General features: G+C 37.4%; 1 protein-coding gene across 26 annotated transcripts in view; it reads left to right on the top strand.

Moving 5' to 3' along the window:
* The window catches only part of LOC112055922 (twitchin), a 170366-nt gene that overhangs the window by 79765 nt on the left and 65366 nt on the right, over nucleotides 1–25235 (top strand). For 19 of the 26 annotated variants that reach the window (XM_052889242.1, XM_052889258.1, XM_052889260.1 and 16 more), the window contains 38 exons: nucleotides 1–430; nucleotides 516–782; nucleotides 1002–1140; nucleotides 1376–1590; nucleotides 1751–2082; nucleotides 2440–2623; nucleotides 2701–2825; nucleotides 3037–3214; nucleotides 3422–3546; nucleotides 4032–4058; nucleotides 5503–5662; nucleotides 6265–6398; nucleotides 6954–7125; nucleotides 8272–8423; nucleotides 9751–9901; nucleotides 10806–10914; nucleotides 11423–11619; nucleotides 12128–12269; nucleotides 12610–12758; nucleotides 13103–13260; nucleotides 13988–14129; nucleotides 14378–14517; nucleotides 15213–15447; nucleotides 16046–16252; nucleotides 16994–17157; nucleotides 17996–18131; nucleotides 19071–19195; nucleotides 19614–19770; nucleotides 20038–20235; nucleotides 20492–20751; nucleotides 21233–21383; nucleotides 21773–22054; nucleotides 22285–22425; nucleotides 22640–22798; nucleotides 22914–23052; nucleotides 23600–23763; nucleotides 24199–24512; nucleotides 24744–25011. In XM_052889242.1, coding sequence (XP_052745202.1) covers nucleotides 1–430; nucleotides 516–782; nucleotides 1002–1140; nucleotides 1376–1590; nucleotides 1751–2082; nucleotides 2440–2623; nucleotides 2701–2825; nucleotides 3037–3214; nucleotides 3422–3546; nucleotides 4032–4058; nucleotides 5503–5662; nucleotides 6265–6398; nucleotides 6954–7125; nucleotides 8272–8423; nucleotides 9751–9901; nucleotides 10806–10914; nucleotides 11423–11619; nucleotides 12128–12269; nucleotides 12610–12758; nucleotides 13103–13260; nucleotides 13988–14129; nucleotides 14378–14517; nucleotides 15213–15447; nucleotides 16046–16252; nucleotides 16994–17157; nucleotides 17996–18131; nucleotides 19071–19195; nucleotides 19614–19770; nucleotides 20038–20235; nucleotides 20492–20751; nucleotides 21233–21383; nucleotides 21773–22054; nucleotides 22285–22425; nucleotides 22640–22798; nucleotides 22914–23052; nucleotides 23600–23763; nucleotides 24199–24512; nucleotides 24744–25011 — 6928 coding nt within the window. The remainder of the gene's footprint in view (nucleotides 431–515; nucleotides 783–1001; nucleotides 1141–1375; nucleotides 1591–1750; nucleotides 2083–2439; nucleotides 2624–2700; nucleotides 2826–3036; nucleotides 3215–3421; nucleotides 3547–4031; nucleotides 4059–5502; nucleotides 5663–6264; nucleotides 6399–6953; nucleotides 7126–8271; nucleotides 8424–9750; nucleotides 9902–10805; nucleotides 10915–11422; nucleotides 11620–12127; nucleotides 12270–12609; nucleotides 12759–13102; nucleotides 13261–13987; nucleotides 14130–14377; nucleotides 14518–15212; nucleotides 15448–16045; nucleotides 16253–16993; nucleotides 17158–17995; nucleotides 18132–19070; nucleotides 19196–19613; nucleotides 19771–20037; nucleotides 20236–20491; nucleotides 20752–21232; nucleotides 21384–21772; nucleotides 22055–22284; nucleotides 22426–22639; nucleotides 22799–22913; nucleotides 23053–23599; nucleotides 23764–24198; nucleotides 24513–24743; nucleotides 25012–25235) is intronic. The other 7 variants (XM_052889267.1, XM_052889266.1, XM_052889256.1 and 4 more) reach the window with 1 other exon arrangement.

Here is a 25235-nt window from a genome sequence, read left to right as displayed (position 1 = left end):
GAATTATTCCCAGGATCGAAGTGTAAAATGACTAACGAGCAAGATTCCTACAAATTAATCATATTCAACCCGAAAGTTGAAGATACTGGTAAAATTACAATCGAAATTGGTGGCATTAATTCCACTGCCTTCTTACAAGTGGAGGAGCCTGATCCAACTTACACCTTTACGAAAAATCTTAAAAAAGCCCTTACCGGGTATACGAAACACGAAGTCGTCCTTGAGTGTGTTGTGTCGAATAGTTTGGCTATCGTTTCGTGGTGGAAAGGAGAAACTAAACTTGAAGATGGTGAAGAGTTTCAAATTTCAAAGGACTTGTCTGGTGTTTGTAAGTTAGTAATTAAAAAAGCCAAGATGGAAGATGCAGGAAAATACACCTGTAAGATTGAAAAACAAACCGACAAGACTGAATGCGATGTTAAAATTGTAGGCAAGTATTTGAACTTTTAACTGTATTAAATATTTTAAAATGTAATATATCCCAAATAATTATATTTATATTCCTAATTCTGCAGAATACCCGTACAAATTCACCAAGGTACTGAAGTCACAGCAGGCAATAGAGAAAGATACTATAACTCTACTTTGTGAACTGGATGACGCAGCTGGTGATGTAAAATGGTACAAGGATGATCAACCTATAAAACCAGATAAGCGCATTGTGATAGCGAAAGAGGGACGCAAACGAAAAGTGGTCATTAAAGATGCTAAAGTCACAGATGCTGGTCACTTTAAATGTGTCAGTAATGCTGATGAAACCACCTGTGAATTAACAGTTAAATGTAAGTCCACATAATTTAGCAAATTTCATAAGCACATGCCTGCCCGAAATCGAGACCCCGCAACGGAAAGCCCAGTGTTAACTACTAATGGCTTGAGACTGTAGTGTTTGGGAGTTCATACAAGCCTTTATGTAGACGTCCATCTGAAGATAATGATGATGAATGTATGTCCAAAAAAATAATTAGTTCCTGTGATTTATTTATTTAACTATTTTGCAGATTCTAATCGCTTCAACAAAAAGTTGAAGGATACAGAAGGAGTTGAACGAGACAAGGTTGTACTCGAAATTGAACTGCAAGATCAGACTGCTGAAGCGGTTTGGTCTTTCAATGGGGAACCTATTGTACCCAACGAAAGGTAAGATAGTATTATATTAATACGATTTTTCAGAAAATTATGATGACAATAAAAAAAGGTCTCTGGGAAGAAATTAAATGAACTCAAACCATACTTATAGTTCTGTAATACATAATATGTTTACTAACTATATTGTTCTCGAATACTTAACTAAAAAATTAACTATATTTATAAAGGTTGTTGCAACATAAAATATCGTATGACTAATAGTAATGATTATCAAATTTACAATTAGAATTGAAATCAAGAACCTGGGTGGCGGAAAACATCAGCTGATCTTTAACAAGTTAGAAATGGAAGATGAAGGTGAAATCCTCTGTCAATCTGGAGAACTCAATTCTTCTTGTAAATTGACGGTGAAGAAAGGAGAGTCCAAGCCTCAGATTGAATGCCCCGATGAATTTAACGGCCCAGCTGGACATCCATTTGTCATTGAAGTGCCTTATAAAAGTAAGTTTGTTAAAAGATAATAAAAATGTTAAGTCAGTTAGTATACTCTTATAACTAACACTTTACAATGCGACTTCTATGTTGTTTAACTGGAAGACAAACTCAGGAAAAAAATATTTTTTTATATTTACCTAAACTGTATGAAAACTCATGATTTCAGTTTACGGCACACGACAAACACCAATTGAAGCTAAGTTGCTCAAGGATGGTAAACCCTTGCCTAATAAAGAAGTCGAGGCAGTGGTAGAACAAGAAAAAATTTTATTCAAGATCAAGAAACCAACAAGGGAAGGTTCTGGTAAATACCAGATTAAACTGTCCAACGCTCAAGGAGAAGACTCGAAAGATGTTACCATCATTATGCAGAGTGTGCCTTCAGTACCTCAAGATGTTGAGGTTACGGAAGTATTCCAGTCATCTTGTGTGGTTACATGGAAAGCTCCTCAAGATGATGGAGGGTCACCTTTAATAAAATACATTATTGAGAGACAGGTAAAGGCATCCAAATACCTACGTCCAACATATTATTTAAAACGAAGACTGGTCAATTATCTGACCTGAATTACAATTATAATTCAAAAACAGCTGAACTGATTCTCATAATCTTTGATTTATTCGTTCAACTTCTGCTCCAATTAATACAAAAATATCATAAAAACAAAAAATAACTTAAAATTAGAGAAAATATTTTTTGTATGTATATACATTTTGATGATACTCGTATCTTTTAACTTTCATTGCATGCCAAAGCAAAAGTACCGTACCGAAAAACGTATGTGCGGAACTGACATACTTTGTTCTCTATAGAAAAAATAAATTAGGACTTAAAGTTTATTGTTTTTTTTTTAGGATCTTTCTCTCAAAGCTGCATGGGATAGCGTAGCCGATGTAGCATTAGGTGAACCTACGAAATACAAGGTTGAAGATCTCATACCAAAGAAAACTTACAAGTTTAGGATACGGGCTGTTAATAAAATTGGATCTAGTGAGCCTGGCATATTTGCCAAGCCAGTATTGGCCAAGGATCCATGGGGTAAGCTTGTTTTTATATATTTAAAATGTAGTGTACATTAATTATGACATGGCTTAACATAATGAAATTTATTTTAGATGAACCATCGAAGCCGAAAGGCGTGGAACTCACAGATTGGGACAAAGATCATGCAGATATTAAATGGCAAAAGCCTGACAATGATGGCGGTGCACCAATAACAGGATACGTTGTTGAATACAAGGTAGGCTTTAAATCATACTAAGACTTGGAAGCCTAGTGCTTAGCTTAAGAAGCTTAAGTAGGCTTATATTTGAGATGTTAACGAATTGGTGCAAATAATAAAAAGTTTTAACCCTGTAGCACTGGCTAGTAAATTTCCCTTCAAATATAAATATGAAATATTTTCTTTCTTATACTTTAGGAATATAAAAGAGAATTGTAATTATTTGCAGGAAAAGTTCGGCAAAGATTGGGTGAAAGGTGTAGAGGTACCCGGGGATGCTTTGTCCGCTACCCAAGATGGCCTAAAAGAAGGTTGCACTTACGAATTTAGGGTGCGTGCTGTTAACAAGGCCGGTCCCGGTGAACCGAGTGACGCAACTAAACCTGTTGTTGCTAAGTGCAGATTTGGTAAGAATGAAAATCCTATTAACTTATCTAGACTCTAAATAGTATGCGAAATTAACAAGCGAAATAATAAATTGTATGTTTATTTCTACAACTATCACTAATTTAGAGTAAATTGATTACAATGATTTCAGTTGTTGATAATAATTTGTTTTTATTCATCATTATGTTTTTTTGTTATTATAATACAGAGTATTTGTTTTATTATAGTTAAACCGTACATCAAAGGTGAGGGACTACAAAGTATGATTATCAAGAAGGGTCAGGTAATCAGTTTCGACATAAAGTATGGCGGTGAGCCTGAACCCGAAGTTAAATGGATACAAGGAGAAGAGGTAAATACAATTGTTAACATTTATTTACTTAAAATACTACACGAACTATACTAATATATTACTAGTTCACTAGAAAAAGTAAGAAACTGTTGAAAAAGGAATTACACTATTACAATAAAAAAATATGTTTAACATCAAATAATCGATCTCCTATTAAAAAGTGGATGCACAATCAGCGACCAAAAAACGTCCCCACTCAATTAGTGCCAAGCACAACTTCTTGGCACTCAATTCAAGTAGTCGCATTTGCAAATCGAACCTTAAACTCAATCCTTAAGGTTGAATTTGGGATTTTATTGAATATTGGACTATATTTAAAGGTCTTAGGTATAATTTCCTTTACCAATAATTCTAAAACTATTAAAGCAAAATTGGCCAGTTTTTAAGTGAAATCTTCTACATGATTGTGCGTCTTTTTATTATAAGAGGTCAATGCATCAAATAGATCCACATAATTAATGCATTTATTTTTGTCCCAAAAAAAGAAACGTGGAAAGGCGTACACGGAGAAGGTCAGGATTGGTGAAAATAAATGTTGTCATAATGTTCTAAAAACTATTACTTATACATTCTACTCTGTTCTACACTTCTATTATGTGGCTAACACTATTACACTTTACAATGTTATATAACGCCTTAATATCATGATTTACAGATTGAGTAAGTTTATCTTATCTGTTCAATATTTTTTTTCTTCGGATTTTTTTTTGTAAACTTCATCGTAGCAGATGGATATCCTTACGAGACGTCCAACGTCTCTTGTATATGCTTAGTCGTATATTATTTGTAGCTGCTTGCTATAAAAGCGTTTTTTAGAACATCTTTTATAGCAAAAAGAACTTCTATGACTACGTTATTTAATTTAGGACATTCGTGAACTTGAAAAGTTATTTCATCGATTTTAGCCATAAAACATTATTTAAAAAGCAAAAAAAACTAGCGAACCTGTAAATCATGAGCATACTGGTGTTGCGATAGAAGCAACAGATAACGCTATAACAGTTGAATCTGCAGATATCTAGTAGTACAAATGTTTAATTTAAATGCATTGTATAACATTTTTTAAATGGTCTAAACCAAGTTATCAACTGTTGTGGCGAATACTATAAAGCTTTTGATGTATTTGACATGAACATTTGAACAGATGCATTAAGGCGAGAAAATTAACATTTCGTTACAGACTCTCCAAGCTCATTATATACATTTTACACATACATTATAAGCATGATTATTATTGTCAATTTGTCAATGATTTTACGAACCTGTTATCTCGTTCAAATGCATCTAAATTTTGAATTTATGTAAGCATCTTACATTTTCTCTATGTCACATTGTTTCTTCAAAAATTAGCAGGACACGAAACGGTCAAAATTATACGCAGTACCGTCGATTTTGTGTTAACTCTGTCTATTTACTTTGATACCTAAATTTTCAACGTTATTTTATTGTCTTAACATGATTCAATGTTTGCACTACATCACTAAATACTCGATGTCGTATTGTTTCGTTTAATGATCTAAATACTAGATGTAAGACATTCCCTTATTTATATTTTGAATCAAATCTGATTATTCTCCTGTTTAATATCAATTTCAAATCAAAAGTCAGTACTGCCGTCATGACAAAGCACCGCATCTAAAAAACATATTTTTTGATAAATTACATATCTTTGATTTAAGACTCCTATAATTTGCATACTATTAATTAATTTCTCAGTATTTTTAAAGTTTAAACAATTTTGTATGCCATGCCATCATAGGTAACTAAGTTACCTACATTTATACAAAACACTGTATCTTCAGATAAAGTGTAATGTCATATTGCGGCAATGCAATCATTTGCTTTTGATACGTGTAAATAAATGAATAATGAGAACTTTGTTCTACTGATATTTAGATCATTAGACGTTTCTTCAATTTTCATTATTTCTTTTCTAACGTTATGGAATGTATATAGGAAATCAATGATGATGGCGACCGTATCACCATAGACAAATATGAAAAGAACACCGTCCTCACAGTGAGGAGGACCACCAGGCCCGACAGTGGGAAATACAAGTTGGTGCTCACCAACTCGTCGGGTACTTGCGAAAGCGTTGCTGATGTTGTCGTTTTAGGTAAGTTTTTTTTTTTTATTTATAAATAGAAACCCCGACTTAGCCTAGTTTCACCTTGAACTTATTCGTAACTTTAATTTTAAGTTTTCAACTTTTATTGTCACCATCAATTCAAGACTTAACTTGACCTTTCAAAACTGCTTGTAATTTGCCTAATTGATATAAATAAATTTTGACTTTCACTTTACCTCTGACCTTTTAACTTTACATAAACAATTTACCGACGTATTTCAACCGATTTACTCACTAACTATTTCCTAGTTTTTTGTTATATCGTGGACAGACAAATATATCTTTATAATGTGTATAGAATCCCTATTACACACGCAAATATACAAATGAAACTTAATCTAAATAAAGGCAATTTCATCGCTAAAGGGATCTCTGAAATTGATTTAGAAGTATCGCATAGCAGATAATACGATGTATTATAATGTGAATCAAAAAAAATAATAGTGTAATCACGAATGTACCTCATATAAAATTCATAAAATTTGGCATAATTGAACCTCCTTGTGTTTTTTTGGTTGTAAATACGGATGTGTACACGGATATAGATACCAAAAACTACCTCCATACGTAAACATTTTTTTTAATTCCAGACAAACCTAACCGTCCAAATGGTCCCATCGAGGTCGTAGATGTCCGTGCCGAGAAAGCTACAGTGAAATGGAAGAAACCCGATGAATTCCAGGGATCGGATATCACCGGCTATACACTCGAAAAGATGGACTTGGTGAGTGCTTAACACAAATATTCAGATAAACCTCTTGACTCCTAAATGGACGACCGGTCGCCCATCGTATCCGTTACGTGACATGTAAAAATATATAAAGTAAACTTAGGGCAATAGGCGAGCACAGTATCATGCTCCGCGCGATAAAGATTTTTTAAATGGCTCACAACGGTAGATTAAAACCGCATTCCCTGACTGTCGGCTTCTTCAACGCAGACGGGCTTTTCGATAAAATACTCGCGGGCAGCGAATGGTTAATACGTTAATGGGATTTTTCTTACAAGAAAAATCTTAATAGCAGCCTGGAACTGGGAAGTTGGCGGTGTTAGTACACCACCATGCCTCCGAGAGCACGTTAAGGAGTCAGTCCTGCGCCTGATCTTTCACCGGTCGCTTCTGCCTCCCGTTCTATCGGACTACGAGAGTTAGAGAATAGAGAGTGCACCTGTGCTTGCGCACACACTTATGCAATATATCTCCTGCGTATATGGTTAATCTCAATATGAGATTGGCCGCTGTGGTCGTGAAATAAAATAACCATTATTATTTGTCTAGGACACCGGAAACTGGGTGCCATGCGGTGAATGTGGTGCTGAACCCACCGAGTTCACGATCAAGGGTCTCACCCCGAACCACAAGTACAAGTTCAGGGTGCGAGCCGTCAACAAGGAGGGTGAATCGGAACCTTTGGAGACCGATGGGGTCATCGTTGCCAAGAATCCGTACGGTACGTTCCCATAATTAGAATTACCTACATTAGTAAAGTAAAGCCTCATTGCCTTATTGGTGCAATAGTTAGACATGAGATTTCGGATCATGAGGTTGCATTGAGATGAGACATAAATTTAGCTTTTATTTCTTCCAAAGAAACTCCCATTAATCCCAGTATCTCATCATCACCATCATGTCAGCCGATGGACGTCCACTGCAGGACATAGGCCTTTTGTAGGGACATCCAAACATCACGATACTGAGCCGCCTGCATCCAGCGAATTCCTGCGACTCACTGGATGTCGTCAGTCCACCTGGTACCAGCACTTTGGGACCCCAACGTCCATCGGCTCTTCGAACTATGCCCCGCCCATTGCATTGCAACTCGTGGATTTCCGTATCTCAGAGCACGTTAAACCATTGGAATCGAACTAATATCAACTAATATTGACCACCACAGAGTCAAGCATCACAGTAATGCCCGGTTCACACGGCACGTATTCAACTGCACAAACTAACCGCGTGAACCGGACATTAGCCGCCAAGTAACAATCCGCATTTAGGCTCCAAATCTGTTCCTATATGTAGCGACGCCAAAAGCCTGAATAGGGTAGTTGACAGCTTTATTAAAAGGGCTTTTAATTGTCGATTATTATTATCGTTCTACTAGATTTAAAATAAATTGTCATATTTTTTAAGACATGGATATATACAATTTTCAATTAATAAATATATTTTTGACAATACCAGTTAAAATACTGTCGATAATGTCATGACGTCACATAAACCCGTAAACAATAAACTGTATAATAACAAGACTGAGAGAAGCAAAAATTGGGCATGCCTTAGTTTGACGTTTATTCCTTTAGTGACATTGTGACGTCACGTGATTTTGACGTGTGGAAAAATATAAAAAATACATGAATTTTAAGTTTTATAAGAAATTCTTAACTTATATTGATTAATAATTAATATCGATATATTTCGGACGCTAATTCCATTCACTATACGAAATTAATATTGTTTATATTAAATTTAACATGAGTCAACTACCCTAATGAAGCAGCAAACCGCCTATCCAATAACGAAGAAGGCCTCGCCCTGTCTTTGTCTGTGTTAGCTGATAATGTTGAAGCAAATAATACTGAATTGTTGTTATCAGACCCGCCGAAGGCTCCAGGCAAGCCCACCATCATTGACTACGACAACATGTCGGTGACCCTCAAGTGGGAGCCGCCGACCGACAACGGTGGGCGCCCAGTGCTGGGCTACGTCATTGAGATGAAGGACAAGTTCACAGCCACCTGGGTTGAAGTAAGTAGAATTTATCTCTCATTTATTTATTTCTCTTTTTTTTAAAAATTAACCCTCCCACTGCGGGACATTTGAGTGCCCAAGCAACCGGTTATATAATGTATCATCTATGGTCAGGGCTCCAGAGTGAGGAACCTCCTCACAATACGCGCCGTCTTAAGAATGACTGTCTTTTGTATCCGACTCTTGATCCAACAGTTAGCGAAAGCTTCTTAAGGTGTTGGTTGAAGCTTACTAGCAGACTCCCGCGACTTCGTCCTCGTGGATATCAATTTAAACTTTCAAGCCCTATTTCACCACTTTGGTGGTTGAATTTTAAAAATTCTTGAATCGCATTATATTTCGTATTTTTTTCATGATTTATGAACAATTTTTAAAATTGTAACTCAAAAAATTGAAGGATTTTCCATATTTTTTCAAAAAGAACCTAAAATAAAAATTAAAATAGGAAAACAAAAGGAAGAGAAGTATGTTTTGCTACAAGATCCCATTTTCTGAATGTGTTTTGGCTGAGTACGTTAAATTATTTACGTCCCTAAAACTAGTGGATTTCTAAAAGGTAACCCGATAGGAATCGGGTTGTTAGGGATCATCACCCCCGTAAGCTAGTATTTTTGACGACCTCTGGCGCAGTTGCTATGATCTCTACAGAAAGGTTCTGGGTTCGATTCCCAACTCAGGTTAGTTTTAGGATTTTATAATTTGAAAATTGGTCTGGTCTGGTGGTCTATTAAGAGGGAGAGATTTTGTTTGCCACCTTTAGAATACTTTACCACCAGATGTGCTACGCAACGATTTGCTTCGATCTACGCTACGCTAGCTCTATTCCGCTAATAGGCCGTCGCGAGTGGGTAGCTATGTCCAGAGCAGAGTACCTACAGTATGCCCGCATTCTCTTCTCTTTCTCATTCTCTTCTTCATTCATCTTCTCTAAATAGCTTAGTGTTGGTGTGGAAACAATCATATATTTTCGTAGCGTAGATTTCACATCTTGGCAACATAGCTGCATAACACATCTCTGGTGTAAAAGCACCCTAATTATTAAGTTTCTCACTAAGAAAACTAAAATATATTATTATTTATAACGGATACCTATAAAGTATTGCCTGCTTACATTTGACTAGTAGATCCCCTAGTTCCTAATCCCATTGGAATACTGTTACTCGTTAATAACGTAGCTTTCCATTGATGAAAGAATTTTTCAAATCGGTGCAGTAGTTTCAGAGCCTATTTATTGCACGAAAAAAATAATCAATTCTTTCCTCTCTAAAATAAATATTATTAATTACGTTCTAAAACAATGTTGTAATATTAATTCTTCAACCAGGTGCTTAAAACAGAAGATATTAAGACTGAAGCCAAAGTGGAGGGGCTGAAAGAGAAGATGATCTACCAGTTCCGCGTCAAAGCGTACAACAAGGCTGGAGTCGGCGATGCTTCCGAACCCACAGAAAACCATCTTTGCAAGCATAGGAACTGTAAGTATTTTGATAAAGTTTAAATAATTTGATAGACTAGACAGATAGTAAAGAACTCTATAAGGTTTAAACTTCGTCTTCGTCTTCGTCTCTGATATGTTAAAAGCACGAAAACATAATTTAGATCAGCGTCGACACTCTCATTATTTCCGAACAAGTAGATTCAGTTTGAATTCTTCGAGGTCCTTAAAAGCTCAGGGAACTGTGAAGTTTAATTTAAATGGTGAAGCAATCCAAAGAAAAATTTTAATGTCTTATTATTTTTATCTTTATTTACACAATCTTAATTTGCAATAGTTCATTCTTTGGCAGAGACAATTGAAAATTGTTTGAATAAAAACGTTTACGGAACAAAGATTCAAAACTCTGTCTAAAAATGTCCAGATATATTACCATCACAAAAGCATATGTCGTGAAATCGAACTTTTAAACGAAGCTTGGTGCCTCTGGACGTCATGAAGTATCCTTCATGACGTATTATTAGCGCTCTCGTACAGCCCTACAGAAAATTGACCCGACCCAATACCGTGAAGTCATGAGTTCGGTCCCCATCCACTGGGTATTGTCATACCTACTCCTCACGCAGTAATTCCGACTAATTTAACTGACTTTTTACTGTCGATATAGATACCATACGGAATATCTTGGTTTTATCATGGTAGACTATTGCATGGATATCCAAACAAAACGGTCCAGGGGATCCCTGCAACCTGCTTGATGTCCTCGATCCACCTAGTGGCGGGATCGACCAACACTGCGCTTTCCGGTGCGGGGTCGTCATTCCAGCACCTTGGAACCCCAACGTCCATCGGCTCTTCGAACTATGTACCCCGCCCATCAGCTTCGCGACTCGTTGAGCTAAAATCATTATGGCAATTTATTTAAACATTATTGTGTTCAACAGTGAAGCCTCGCATCGAACGCAGCACCTTCAAGTCAATCATCATCAAGGCTGGTCGCACGCACAAGTGGTCCGTGGACGTCACGGGTGAACCTCCACCGGAGACCACGTGGTAAGTGACAATATATGATGATTTAGTAGCTGATGGGCAAGGAAATGGCAAACTTCACGTGGCGTTTTGATTTTGGTCTGATCTTCATCATAAATCACTATATTTATTGATGAAATCATATGAATATAATAATAATATCGCCAAGCGATTTAGCGTTCCGGTGCGATGCCGTGTAGAAACTGAAAGGTGTGTGAATTTTCATCGTCCTCCTAACAAGTTAGTCCGCTTCCATCTTAGACTGCATCATCACTTACCATCAGGTGAGATTGTAGTCAAGGGCTAACTTGTAAAGAATAAAATTAAAAAAAAAAAAAAATTACCTTCCTACTAAACGATTTTTTTTTTCTTTAAGTTAATCGCTTACAACAAACAAACACGTCGCGGCGGACTTTTTTTTATTATAAGAAGATTTATTATTTTTTTATTATCTCTTGTCTTCAATCTTACTTCAAGATTCTGACATTGTATATCAAGCCTTTACAAATAATACACCATATAATGTCTACAGGTCATGGCGCGAAAACATAAAGCTAGTGAACACAGAACGCATCAAGATAGAGAACGTGGAGTACCATACTGACTTCACGATCGTGAACGCTGTGCGCCGGGACACCGGCAAGTACACACTGCGCGCTGAGAACTGCAACGGCTTTGATGAAGAGACTGTGGAGCTGACTGTACTCAGCAAGCCGAGCGCGCCTAAAGGTAAAGCATCAATATTTTTGTATGAATCTAGCCGACGATCCGCGGTTTTGCCGACATAGTTCCAGCTCCCGTGAGAAAAGGGGGATAATATATAGACATGACACTCTAAAATAACGTTTCTTTCTATTGGTAAAAGAATTTTCAAATTCGGTTCAGTAGATTCGCAGATCACCCCCTACAATACCACAAAGTTTACCTCTTTATAATCTATACTAATATTATAAAGCTGAAGAGTTTGTTTGATTGCGCTAATCTCAGGAGCTACTGGTCCGATTTGAAAAATTATTTCAGTGTTAGATAGTCCATTTATCGAGGAAGGCTATATTTTATCCCCGTATTCCTACGACAACGGGAACCACGCGGGTGAAACCGCGCGGCGTCTACTAGTATTAGTATTAGTATAGATTCATCGCCTTACACCGAGTGTCACTTGGCAGATTTGAAATCAATTTGCTTTAAAAATGATTAATACCAAAACAGTATTTTGATATACCGTTACTATCACCAGGTCCGCTGGAAGTGACAAACATCCATGCAGAAGGCTGCAAAGTCAGCTGGGAGAAGCCAGAAGACGATGGTGGTTCTCCCGTCAAAGAATATGAACTGGAGAAGATGGACGTTGCCACCGGCAAATGGGTCCGCGTTGGCAGGTACGTAAAACTTCTTGGAGAACCTTTCATCATCATTATCAGATCATCTCCTTAAATAAAAGAAGAGATATAGATAGTTCTAATGCAGGTAGAGTGATAAAGTTTTGACTATTTGTAATGTTAATGTTAAAATATGTTCATTATCATGACCAATCTTCTTCCTCCTATCTAATTTACCAATCTTTTGTTTTCTTAATAAGATTTAAAATCATTACGTAAAACGTTTTAAACTGCTGCCTGCGATGTTATAAATTCAACTTTAAATATAATTTTTTTTTATCTCTTTATCCAATTTATTAAATACTCATATGTATTAACTTATTTATTATGTACTATATAGAGTTGCCGGCGACAAGAAACCTCTAGAAATCGACGTGACCGGTCTCGAGCCGGGCCACCAGTACAAGTTCAGAGTTACAGCTGTCAACGACGAAGGAGATTCCGAGCCTTTGGAAACCGAAAAGGCTATTGTTGCTAAGAATCCCTTCGGTAAGTGAAATACCTTTGAAATATTTGTTAAAGTAAAATTAAATATAGTAGTAAAGGTAATAAGAAAGCTAAACAGACTAGAAAACTAAACAGACAGATAAGAAAACTAAACTAACAGAAAATTGACAGACACATTCCTGTTTAATCGTTTTTTTTTCTGATAATCTGTATGTATGATCTGTCAGGTTAGAGAGGATTATTCCCTATTCAGTTAGGTACTTACTTAACTTTTCAATTGAAAGGGGTACTTCTATATTTATAGAAATGCCAAAAAAGTTTAGTTACTGTTTTGTTTTAGTTCCTTTTTTTGGATTCTAGTTTCTATTTTTCAAATTGTTCCACAGACGTAGCAGATAAGCCCGGCAATGTGGAGGTCGCTGATCATGACAATCAAAGTGCTGAGATCAAATGGGACCCACCCAAGTCAGACGGCGGTGCTCCCGTACAGAAATACATCATTCAAAAGAGACCTAAAGGCGGAGATTGGGAGAATGCTGCGGAAGTAAGATATCTGTCTTTTAATTTCATTAAAATATTTATATTAAAAAAATCTTGCTTTTTATGTAAGTTTTTATAAGTTAGACAGACTTACTCTTGACTTCTATCTAGTTCCTCCATCTATTTCCTCCATCTCCATTTTAACACTACAACATCGAGACGCCGTGAATATTTGCATTATTTTGCTGTCAACATTCAGTCGACTTGCAAGAAACATTTCGCATCGACCTCCCTGATAAGAACAGCTAAAATGTAGAATGCCCTACTGGTTTCTGTGTTCTATAATAGTATAAAACAATAAACTTAAAACAGTTAAATAAAAAACTGGTCCTATAGTCATATAGCACGATGATTCTCTTTCTACAAACGCGAAGCGTCGAAAATGAAAAAATGTATGCGAATGAAATTTGATATTGACAGGTCACGTGATCAAGTTGTCGATCGGATCTGTCATTCTCATACACTTTGCTAGTATTCGAAGCGTTTGTAAAAAGAGAATTGACGTGCCACATAGCTACAGGCTCAGAACCAGGAACTGAATCACTCGATGCGACTAACAAAAAATAGCGCGTTTTGTGCGGTTCAAATTGGATGTCGATTCACGTCACCAATATTGACGGCATCACACTGTTCTGTGGCATTCAAAAGAAGGAGGAAAAACTAGCAAAGTAACTGAGTGCTCTTTGAGTCTGCAAATTATGAACTTTGTGTTATATTCTTCTCTATTATAGGTGCCTGGCTCAGCAACTTCCGGCAAAGTGGAAGGATTGCCTGAGGGTAGTGAATATGAATTCCGCGTGATCGCCGTCAACAAGGCCGGCCCGTCTGAGGCTTCCGAGCCTACCAAGATGACCACTATAAGACACAAGGCCCGTAAGTATATTTTTTATTTACACCAAATATTTTGACTTAGACGAAAAGACGAACTTACAATCACCTTTTTGCAAATTTTCCCATAACAAGTCATATACAACACACAAGAACAAATGCTTTTGATAAATCTAGAAAACGCTTATAAACAAGTGTTTCCTTATAACTTTAGCATAACAGATTGCCTAAGGCATAAACTAGCTCAGTGTTCGGGTATTGGATTTTTCTAAATAATCACTCTCTTTGTCCAGTGAAACCTCGCATTGACCGCACAAACCTGAAGGCTCTGGCGGTGCGTGCCACAAAACCGATCTTCTTCGACGTGAACGTTCGCGGTGAGCCCGCGCCCAAGGTGCAGTGGTTCCAGAAGTGGAAGAACGAAGAGAAGGAGGTAAGAATTTTATGAAACAAAAAAACAAGCATTTTAGCTATGAAATTCCTCTGAAATGTTGCAACCACTTGATCTACTTTTATACTTAATCGGTATGAATGATATTAGGTTAAATTGTATGATAAAAGTTCTTTGCTTAATAAATTATACGACTCCTTAGAAATTCGAAAATTAATTAATATCAACTGATTCTGAAATCTTCTTAATGTATTGTATATTTTACTTTTTCACTATCGAAGTTAATTTATTATAGAAATAGCTGTCCAGCGTAATAATATAATATAAGCGCATTTGTATTATATATTTCTGTTCACTTTTATAATATTTACTAGCTGACGCCGCGCGGTTTTACCCGCGTGGTTCCTGTTCCCGTATGAATACGGGAATAATATAGCCTACAGCCTTCCTCGATAAATGGGCTATCTAACGCTGAAAGAATTTTTCAAATCGGACCAGTAGTTCCTGAGATTAGTGCGTTCAATCAAACAAACTCTTCAGCTTTATAATATTAGTATAGATTTAATTACTTGCAAAAGCAGGTAAAGTTGATTTATTCGGAATTGAAACAGCACCATTAGTAGATGCCAATACCGGTAATATTGGCACAGTTCATTCCGATACAAATTCAAGTTTACTTTTCTTTTATGCTTTTGAGTAGGTACAAAAACATCTCTGACCACTGTACTCAATTTTAGGTAACGGAAAACGTCATCAACGTGGACTACAACACTAAGCTGGACATCAAAGAGTCTGTGCGCTCGATGACGGGCACGTACCGCATCGTGGCCACCAACGAGCACGGCAAGGATGAAGCGGAGGTCGAGATCACCGTGCTCTCCGCGCCCGGCAAACCTGGCGGGCCGCTCAAGGTCACCGATGTCACCAAGAACGGCTGCAAGCTCGCTTGGAAGAAGCCCGAGGACGATGGTGGTAAGTTGTGGAGCTATTCTTTAAATAATAGTTAATGAAACAAGAAAATTAAGTAAAAAGGGTTAAATGAAGTATGTTGTTTCGTTTGTGGGAAATTCTCGCTTATTATGGAGTGACAGTGTTTAGCAGAGCATATCAAGGAACGTCCTGCAATGTTTTATTTTGCTCATGCCAATCTGAGTTTAAGGTCTAGGTTTTCTAATTTAAGTTGTCAAACAAGAAACTGTGCCGGTAGGCCTAGCATGCGTCACCACAATGTCTTTCTCTTGTCACGAAATATGACGAAAGACATATTAGGTATATAGAAAATATCGCTCTCTTTCGCCCCATCACAACAAAAAAGTGAGAGTGATATTTTGGATTTCGCCGCTATTGGTCGACAATATGTCTCTACTGTCACGAAATATCTCGTGACGTGCATCCTAGGCCTAAACAGCGCGCTTATGGCACAGTTAATTCAAAACAAGCTTAATTCCTAAACCCTACTAAAAAATTTATTTGCCTAAGAGCCAATGCTCACCTGATGAGAAACGGCGAAGCTGCATATACTAGGTAATTATTACCTGAACTGTGTTGCATACAGTTACAATTGTTTCAGGCAAACCAGTGACCGGTTACGTAGTCGAGAAGCTCAACAAAGCGACAGGCAGATGGGTGCCGGTCGGCAAGACTGATGACACGGAGATGGACATCAAGGGCTTGCAAGAGGGAGAAGAATACGAGTTCAGAGTCAGGGCTGTCAATGACGAGGGAGAGTCTGAACCGCTGAAGACAGAACATTCTATTGTGGCTAAGAATCCCTATGGTAAATCATTGAAATTCTCAATCTTATTTCTTAATAATGGCCACTGGTCACGCATACTCGAATCTACGACTTTTTCAGACCAGAGCAAAAAGTTGACAGTGGTAACTTCTCTCTCCAGGAAGAAAATATATTAGAATTAGAAATTCACACAAATTAATACATTATTAGGGGATCCAAAGCTGCTCTTGTAGGATCTTACTAAATTTGGCTAGGCAGGGAGAACAACACTAGCAGAAAAAGGGAGTGGTAGTTAACTGTCAAGGACGTTCTTAACCCTACACCATCGGTCACAAGTCCGGAGATCTGCACGGGATTTTTCTCTCTGCCACGCGATGGCAACCGCACGGTGAATCTATGGAATGCTAAGAAATTTCATCTCGTCTCTTTAAGAAATAATAATGACAATGGTGGAATTTTTGTGATCGAAAAATAGAGTATAGACTATAGATTCCCCATATAGTATACATTTAAAACAGTGCACCCTTTATTATGTACAAGGCATCGATCTCCTCTTAAAAAGTTGAGTAAAAGGGGTTTACCAATGATATTTTTTTAATGTATTACGACTATGGTGCCACCTAGACCCACCGTTTAGCGCAATTGTTTTCTCCCTGAAATCTAGGACTTTGTCGAAAAATTGTTGTGGTAAATCAATTATTATGGGTTTTGCTATTTTCACTTTTGTGTGGATAGTATTTACTGTATAGCTTATTAACTAATAAATAATACTATTTTCAATAGATATCCCTGGCAAACCATCCGTACCTACCCTTGAGGACTGGGACGTGGATCGTGTGGACCTCAAATGGGAGGCGCCTAAGAACACGGGCGGAGCGCCCATCACTGGCTACATCATTGAGAAGAAGGAGAAGTTTGGACATTGGCAAGAAGCGCTTGTTACCACGGTAAGACTTAGTACTTATGTATAGAGCAATATACTTCGTTATCAACCCATATACGGCTCACTGCTGAGCTTGAGTCTCCTCTCAGAATGAGAGGGATTAGGCCAATAGTCCACCACGCTGGCGCAATGTGGATTGGCAGACTTCACACACGCAGAGAATTAAGAAATTCTCTGGCGTGCAGGTTTCCTCACGATGTTTTCCTTCACCGTTTGAGACACGTGATATTTAATTTCTTAAATACCATACCTTAATACTATACCTCGTAGTGCGTCCATTATTCTTTTCATATCCGACTTCATCTCATTGATATTTGAAAAGTTATTTAATTCCAGTTAGAACAACAAAAAAATAATTACCACGATCCAATTTATTATTATGAATCTCTTATGACCTTGTTGTTGTTATGGCTGTTGAGATCTTTGCGGTTTTGTTGTTCACTATAACAACTTTCATTCATAATAATGTAAAAGTTGTTATTTGAGGATTCAAAATGAATTTTTGTGGAATATAATATTTTTTACTTTGACATCCATCAGTGAATGTCTTTCAAAAAGGTTGACCAATTTTAATCATTAACGCCTGATCTTTATCATTGACATCTGAAAAATGATTACACTGATCACAAACTGAAACATCCGCAACGGAGTAGAAGCACAAAGGTCAAAATCCCCAACCCTATAAGTAGTGAAACATAGTTCTATAGTTGGACTATAATTATAAACTAATAATCATAAAATAGAACCATGCTCACCCCGAACCTAATATACAAAAGAAATGCAAGAGATCCTGATGATCCAAACTTAATCATAGATTAATTTTTATCAATGTATTATTTCAGACACCCGAATGCAAAGCCCAAGTACCAGAATTGAGAGAAGGCAACACATACCAGTTCCGAGTGCGCGCTGTGAACAAGGCCGGTCCTGGAGAACCTGGCGATGCTACTCAACCGCACGTTGCTAAAGCTAGATTCTGTAAGTTATTTAATTATTCTTTGTCGCTGCGCTCTTGACAGAACGATTGTGTTGGATAGAAGCAGGCGTTACTTTGCGGAAATTCATCATGATTATATAATGATTTATTTATTTTGCTATCATCCGCGAAAAGTCGACGAACCCATGCGACAACGTCACCCAGCCAGAGATGTTGACTCTACAACGTTTTGCACGTTGTAGAGTCATCTCCTGAGGATGCTCCGGTTTCGGGGTGAAACGTACGTAGAGAGTATTTTGTCGGACCTGGGTGACGTTGTCGCATGGGTTCGTCGACTTTTCGCGGATGATAGCAAAATAAATATATCATTATATAATTAAGAACGATTGTGGTCTTCAGGACGAGCATTCGAATCTTCTCCCTGTGTGTAGTGAGTCGTGTAAATTCATGCAAGGGACCGCCTATAGCAGATTTAATCTGGTCGGTCCATCGCATGGGTGACCTTCCGCGTGGCCTAGTTCCCTCCACCTTTCCTTGCACAACAAGGTTATTTAATTATGTATCCACAAACTCCAAAAAGGCATAGACAAACAAGCAATCGAGTAGTAGAAAGAAAGAAAACATTTATAAATTTAGAAGAGAATTTGATAATGTATGTCTGTATCATCAAACAGAATAGGTGTACAGCTCAGCTGTTATGTTGAATTGCAAACATGTACAATACACAGTGCTGAGTTTTAGATATTAAAAGAAGTTATCATTGCTTGATCTTCAGATTAGTATCTATTCGTCGTTTGACTATGCGTTTATGTTGTGAAGAATTCTATGAAGAACCCTCTAAGGGTCTTTTTCCTATCCTCATACTGCCTTTCAAACCGGCACTAGAGTCGTTAAAAATAGCCAAACGTGACATTTCTAACGTGCTTGAAAATTATGTCTATTTTATTAAAATAACGAATTTTCTTCTGTTTTGTCTACAGTGAAACCGCATATCAACCGCGACAAGATGGTCGCAGTTCGAGTCAGAGCCGGAACGACGATCAAACTCGATGTTGACATTAAGGGTGAACCTCCACCGACCAAGACTTGGACCTTTGCCAATAAGGTATCGCAAAGTTGAAATTATTAAAACTTAATACTAATTGAAAACGTCAAATATTGTTATTTTTGCAAAATGCTGACAAATATGTGTATCAAAAACATTCATACCAAAAAGTTCTTGTCATTCGTTTCTTTCCATTCCTCTATCTCATTGTAAGAGTTCATCATGAAATTCCCTAATGCTTCTTTTCAATTCCTTGCCTGCTTCTTTTCAATCTTCTTTTCCTTGAAACAACTACTGACTCACTTTAAAACCTTGCCATGCATAAAATAAGTTCTTCTTTAGTTGTAAAATTATATATGAAATACTCATATTTGCTTATTGAGCAGCAAAGTCGATCCAAAATTCAATAAGGAGAGAGGCTTGACTCTGTAGAGGATTATACGAAAGAGTCATAATAATCTAGTAATTATTTTTGCAGATCGTCGAGAACGGCCCGGGCATCAAATTAGAAAACGAGGATTACAACACTAAACTGCAAATATTCGAGTCTTCATGGAAGAACACCGGCATTTATACATTGAAGGCTGAGAACGACTCCGGAGTTGACGAGGCTACGGTGGAGATCACTGTTCTCGGTGAGTTTACTTTTATTTTTAACATTGGTATTTTATTTTGTTTGCCTGTTCTGGATGCAATGATGGAAGCCATTCATGTACCTATTGCAGAAACTTGTATTGACAGATTAGTTTTCTTCAATTATTTACTATACTCCTATTGCACAATATCATAGATATTGTCTACCTGGTAAAGCTATTCTCTCTATCTTTTATTTATATTTAATTTTTTATTTACAAATGTCTGATATCAATGTCATTGTTTTTACAACGCATTTATTATTTCAGATAAGCCTGGTAAACCCGAGGGACCACTGGAAGTGTCGGACGTCCATGCAGAACATGTCAAACTTGCGTGGAAGAAGCCCAAGCATACTGGTGGACTCCCACTTAGCGCATTTGTTGTGGAGAAGATGGATACGCTCACTGGAAAATGGACTCCAGCGGGCACCATCGATCCCGATGTCACCGAAGCTACTGTTACTGGTAAGTTTCAGATTACATTATAGTAAAATAAGATGAAATAATAAGAAGGATGTTTCTGCTGACTTGAAAAGTGATAAAAAATTCTTCTTGTAAATAAATCTCCGTTAATGAAACCTAAAAAACGACTTTCCATTGTTTTGCACAAAATGTCGATCGAAAAACAATGAAGAAATCTAAATGATTCAATGATATTCAAAAGCGTGACATATCAAAACCAATTTGATAAATGTACTTATAAAGTACTTGTACTTCACAGGTTTGGAACCAGGTCGCACATACCAATTCCGTGTAAAGGCTCTTAACGAAGAAGGAGAGTCAGAACCTCTGGACACAGACCATGGTATCCTTGCCAAGAACCCGTATGACGTGCCAGCACCACCTGGCCTGCCTGACATCGTGGACTGGGACGAGAAGTCCGTCAAACTTAAATGGGAGCCACCTATTAGAGATAACGGAGCTCCGATTCAGGGATACGTTATTGAAGTTATGGATAGAGATAGAGGAGAGTTTGTGAAGGTAAGTGTAGCTTTCTTTGCTTTGCTTTGATACTATTGTTGTATTTTGTCTTAACCTCAGGTTCAATTTTCGCCGATTTTATTTCAGCCCTAATGGCTTCCGATCACGAGATCTGGTTAAAGTTTATAGTCGGGACTTTTACTATTGGGATTTCCTTTCAAGAAAATCTCTGATATCGGAGAGATGTTTAAGTCGTCGGATCCGGCCATAATCGTTAACATCTGGTAGTGATATTACAGGGTCCGGTATTGACACCCTAAGCAATCCACTCCGTATAGGAGTAACGCGGTGGATTTATGCTCGATATCTTTAACTAAGGAAGGAAGACTGGTCCGGTAGTGAGCCGATAAAATAGTAAAAATGATGATTATAATATACACTTTAAATCATGAATATTTTAAAAAAATTCATTAAATACAGAATGTTTTGACTTTCACTATGTATCTAATTTGTGACCATAAGAATTTGACTTGTTCAACAGGCTGCCGAAGTTCACGGCAACGTCTGCCAAGGCACAGTACCGAAGCTGGAGGAAGGCAACCAGTATCAGTTCAGAGTGCGCGCCATCAATAAGGCTGGCCAATCTGAACCTTCAGAGAACACCAACTGGCATACAGCTAAGCCTAGATTCTGTAAGTATCTCATATATGATTTTTAAGTTATTCCTTTATTTTTAAGCAAGCGCTTAAATGCATAAATGATTCTATAGTATAAAGAACTTGGTATTATGAAGAAGACGTCAAGAGTGACTAGCATTATAGGAAGATTCGTATTCTAGTTGGGCGGGGAATACGGAAGCTGGACGGGTACCTGTTCCATATTATTCTTGCAGTGCGTAATTGTATTATATACGACAAAATATTCTTGACGTCTTAAACAATTAACATCAGGTAAAATCTTATAAAAAACTACAATTAAAAACTTTTAACAGATGAATAAAATTTATTTTTCAACTGACCCTGGTAGGTCTCCCTAACCTTGCACACAGTAAATCATAAAATGAGTGTCTGCTTATCAACAGTGAAACCAAGGATCGACCGTACAAATCTCAACCCGATTACGGTCAAAGCTGGTCTGCCAGTCTCCCTGGACATCAAGGTCTTCGGAGAGCCTCCCGCCAAGGTCACATGGCACTTCCAGGGCCAGGAGTTGAGCAACCGGGAGAACCTGGAGATCATCAACGTGGACTATAACACCAAGTTCCTGATGACTAAGAGCAAACGAGCCAATACTGGCAAATATGTGATCAAGGCCAAGAATGAAGTCGGTGAAGACGAAGCTGAAGTAGAGATCACCATACTTGGTAAACTTTTTTAATATTACAAATAAATTTTATGAAGTTCGTAAATTTCATTTAGTAACTTTATCAAAGAAAATATTCACAGTTCTTCCTATATACATGACATATAGAACGCTAAATATTTTTTTAATTTTAAATCAAGCAGCAATAGTACATTACAAAAAACTTTGTATATTTTCTGGTAATGAAGCGATGGTATATGGTTATACTTAAAACCAATCTCATAATTTCAGGTAAACCATCCAAACCTAAGGGTCCATTAGAAGTAGCGGATGTAACAAAGAACGGCTGCTCATTGTCTTGGAAGAAGCCAGAAGACGATGGTGGATCACCTATCGAATATTACGAGATTGAAAAACTTGATCCGCTAACTGGTAAGTGTTTTTTCGAACAATGGACAAGTTATTATATAATTATGCTTTCAAAATGTTTTGTAGACCACGTAAAAATATTGGACATAAATATAATCGTGCCGACAACGTTTTCATCTAAACAGTACCTACATTACAAAATTAAAGAGACATGACAAAATTAAATTCTATATGAAGGTAGATCGGTATTTTCTACATAAGACCTTTCAATTTCAAGGTCAATGGATACCGTGCGGCACGGCCAAAGATACAAAGGCGAACGTGACAGGCTTGTCAGAAGGCAAGCCTTACAAATTCCGCGTGAAGGCTGTCAACAAGGAGGGAGAGTCTGAGGAATTGGAGACTGAGAAGCCTATTATTGCTAAGAATCCCTTCGGTAAGTCAAGGCATTTGCCAATTCACCTACTATTAGGGGATTCAGAATAAGAATCTAATCTAAGAACTAACTTTTTAATTATTGTTGTGATATTTTAATTTACTGTCTTGTCTAGATGAGCCCGGTAAACCTGGACGTCCAGATCCACGCAACTGGGATAAGGACTTCGTTGAACTTGAGTGGTCACCGCCAAAGGACGATGGTGGTGCTCCCATCACTGGTTACATCATCCAGAAGAAGGAAAGGGGAGAAAGGTATGTTGTATTATAAACTTTAGACAATGATAGGATTTGTATCTAGATTTACTTGATTGCTTCCTTGATCTAATCTAATAATCTGTTTTTAACTTCGTAACTGTCACTCTTAAAGAAAATGATCGAAATCGATTGTTTAACGTTCCCTTCTAGGTAAATGGGTGTACCTAATACCATCAACTTCCATACTCTCAGGCAATCACTGAGAATTTCCTAGAAGAAAGACCTATATCATAGTCGACCATGATTCAAAGTCACAACCTAACCACTTGACCAGCGAGGCAGATTAACTTTTAGTTTAATAAATCATGTATATGTAATTTCTAAATCAAAACATATAAAAGACCATCATGAAATATCGAAACCACTTGATGTAAAATTTTGGCAGGATTTTACGACAGTGTTAAAAAAGGTCTAAGGGCAGACAATTCACCAGCGTCCGCTAGTGTAAGATAAGTAGAAATGTTACCACAAAGAGCAGGCAACAAGTTTGGCTGATATTGATTTAACGAAAACTCTTAAGCGTGTTTATTCTGTTCACAAATAGGACATGGCAAGATTGCCTGCGTACCACTGGAGATCGTCCCACAGGCCGCGTGACAGACGTGGATGAAGGACACGAGTACCAGTTCCGCGTGATTGCCCTCAACAAGGCCGGGCAGAGTGAACCCTCTGAGCCCAGCAAATCTGTTACTGCCAAACCTAGATTCCGTAAGTGATTATTGAATTGTATCTTATACTAGCACTACTTACCGACAGACACGTCCGCGGACGTCAAACACGTATTAGTTTATTGTAATAAAATGAGTTGCAACTATTAACTACTACTCCGTGAATAAAAATATTAAAAAAAAAAGATAATAAAGATACTGATGAGTTGGCCAATGTGTAGGCAGACGTCAAGCGCTCGTAAATCGCTAGCGATGTGTAGAGAGTAGCATTTGCAAATTATGAACTGGAACTTGATTCGATTCGATAACCTGAGGGTGAATTATGAAGTCATAAATTGAATACACTAACCCTAAATGAAGTTTAGTTTGCGCATGTTATGTAACGCAGTTTTAAGGAGTCACAATTATGTAAAAAAAATGTACAAAAATTAAGTCGTAAAAGCTAAATTATAACCTCCAAATCTTATTCTTATAGTGGCACCTAAAATCGACCGCAAGAACTTGCAAAATCGCAAAATCAAAGTCGGTCAACTCCTCAAGTTGGAGGCTGATGTTAAGGGTGAACCTGAACCTACCATCACTTGGACCTTCAAGGAGAAGACACTCAAGAGCGATGAGAGGTTGAAGATTGAGAATGTGGACTACCATACGTCGTTCAATCTCCAGAAGCTAACAAAGGAAGACGGTGGAAAGTATGTCGTGACAGCGAAGAATGACTCTGGTACCGATTCGGTTGAGATCGAAATCACGGTTGTAAGCAAGCCATCCAAACCGAAAGGACCATTGAAGGTTAGATACATTTTTTAAATATTTTATTAGATTAAAATAAACAATTTAATTAAAATCTTTATTATGAAAGAGTAACATTGATTATATAGGTCAGCTCAAATTGCTTATCTAAAATGTTTACAGTTTGAATATTTTCTCCATATACCTAGAATGCAAATAAAACAGGGCTGATTGTATTTAAAAAGAAAAGAAAATTAAAAAAAAATCCTAATTTTTACTCTTTGTCAAAAGGTATCGGACGTCAAAGCCGACGGCTGCAAGCTTAAATGGGAGCCGCCAGAAGACGACGGCGGTGAACCAATCGAAAGCTACGTCGTTGAGCGAATGGACACAGAATCTGGCAGATGGGTGCCAGTGTGCACCACTAAAACACCAGAAGCTGACGTCACAGGCCTGAACGAAGGAAAAGACTACATGTTCAGAGTTAAAGCTGTCAACCCTGAGGGTGAGAGTGAACCACTGGTGACTGAGACAGCCACAACAGCCAAGAATCCTTATGGTGAGTTGTATGATCTCTCAAACTAATTGTCTATGACACTGATTGAGGGTTAAGACAAGTAATAGAAGAAATCAAATACATTGTTTTTTAAATTTATTTATTTATATTTCGCTGATCAAAACCTTTCCGGTTTTGTATTGTTTTATAAAAAAGGATGTTATTCCGCTAATTTACACTCGTCGACGAATTTTCCGCCGATAACACGTCGTATTCGAATTTGAACT

This window comes from Bicyclus anynana, chromosome 25, assembly GCF_947172395.1.
Source record: "Bicyclus anynana chromosome 25, ilBicAnyn1.1, whole genome shotgun sequence".
In the NCBI taxonomy this organism is placed as follows: domain Eukaryota; kingdom Metazoa; phylum Arthropoda; class Insecta; order Lepidoptera; family Nymphalidae; genus Bicyclus; species Bicyclus anynana.
Note: the sequence above shows the minus strand (reverse complement) of the source record. Positions and strands in the feature narration are given on the sequence as shown.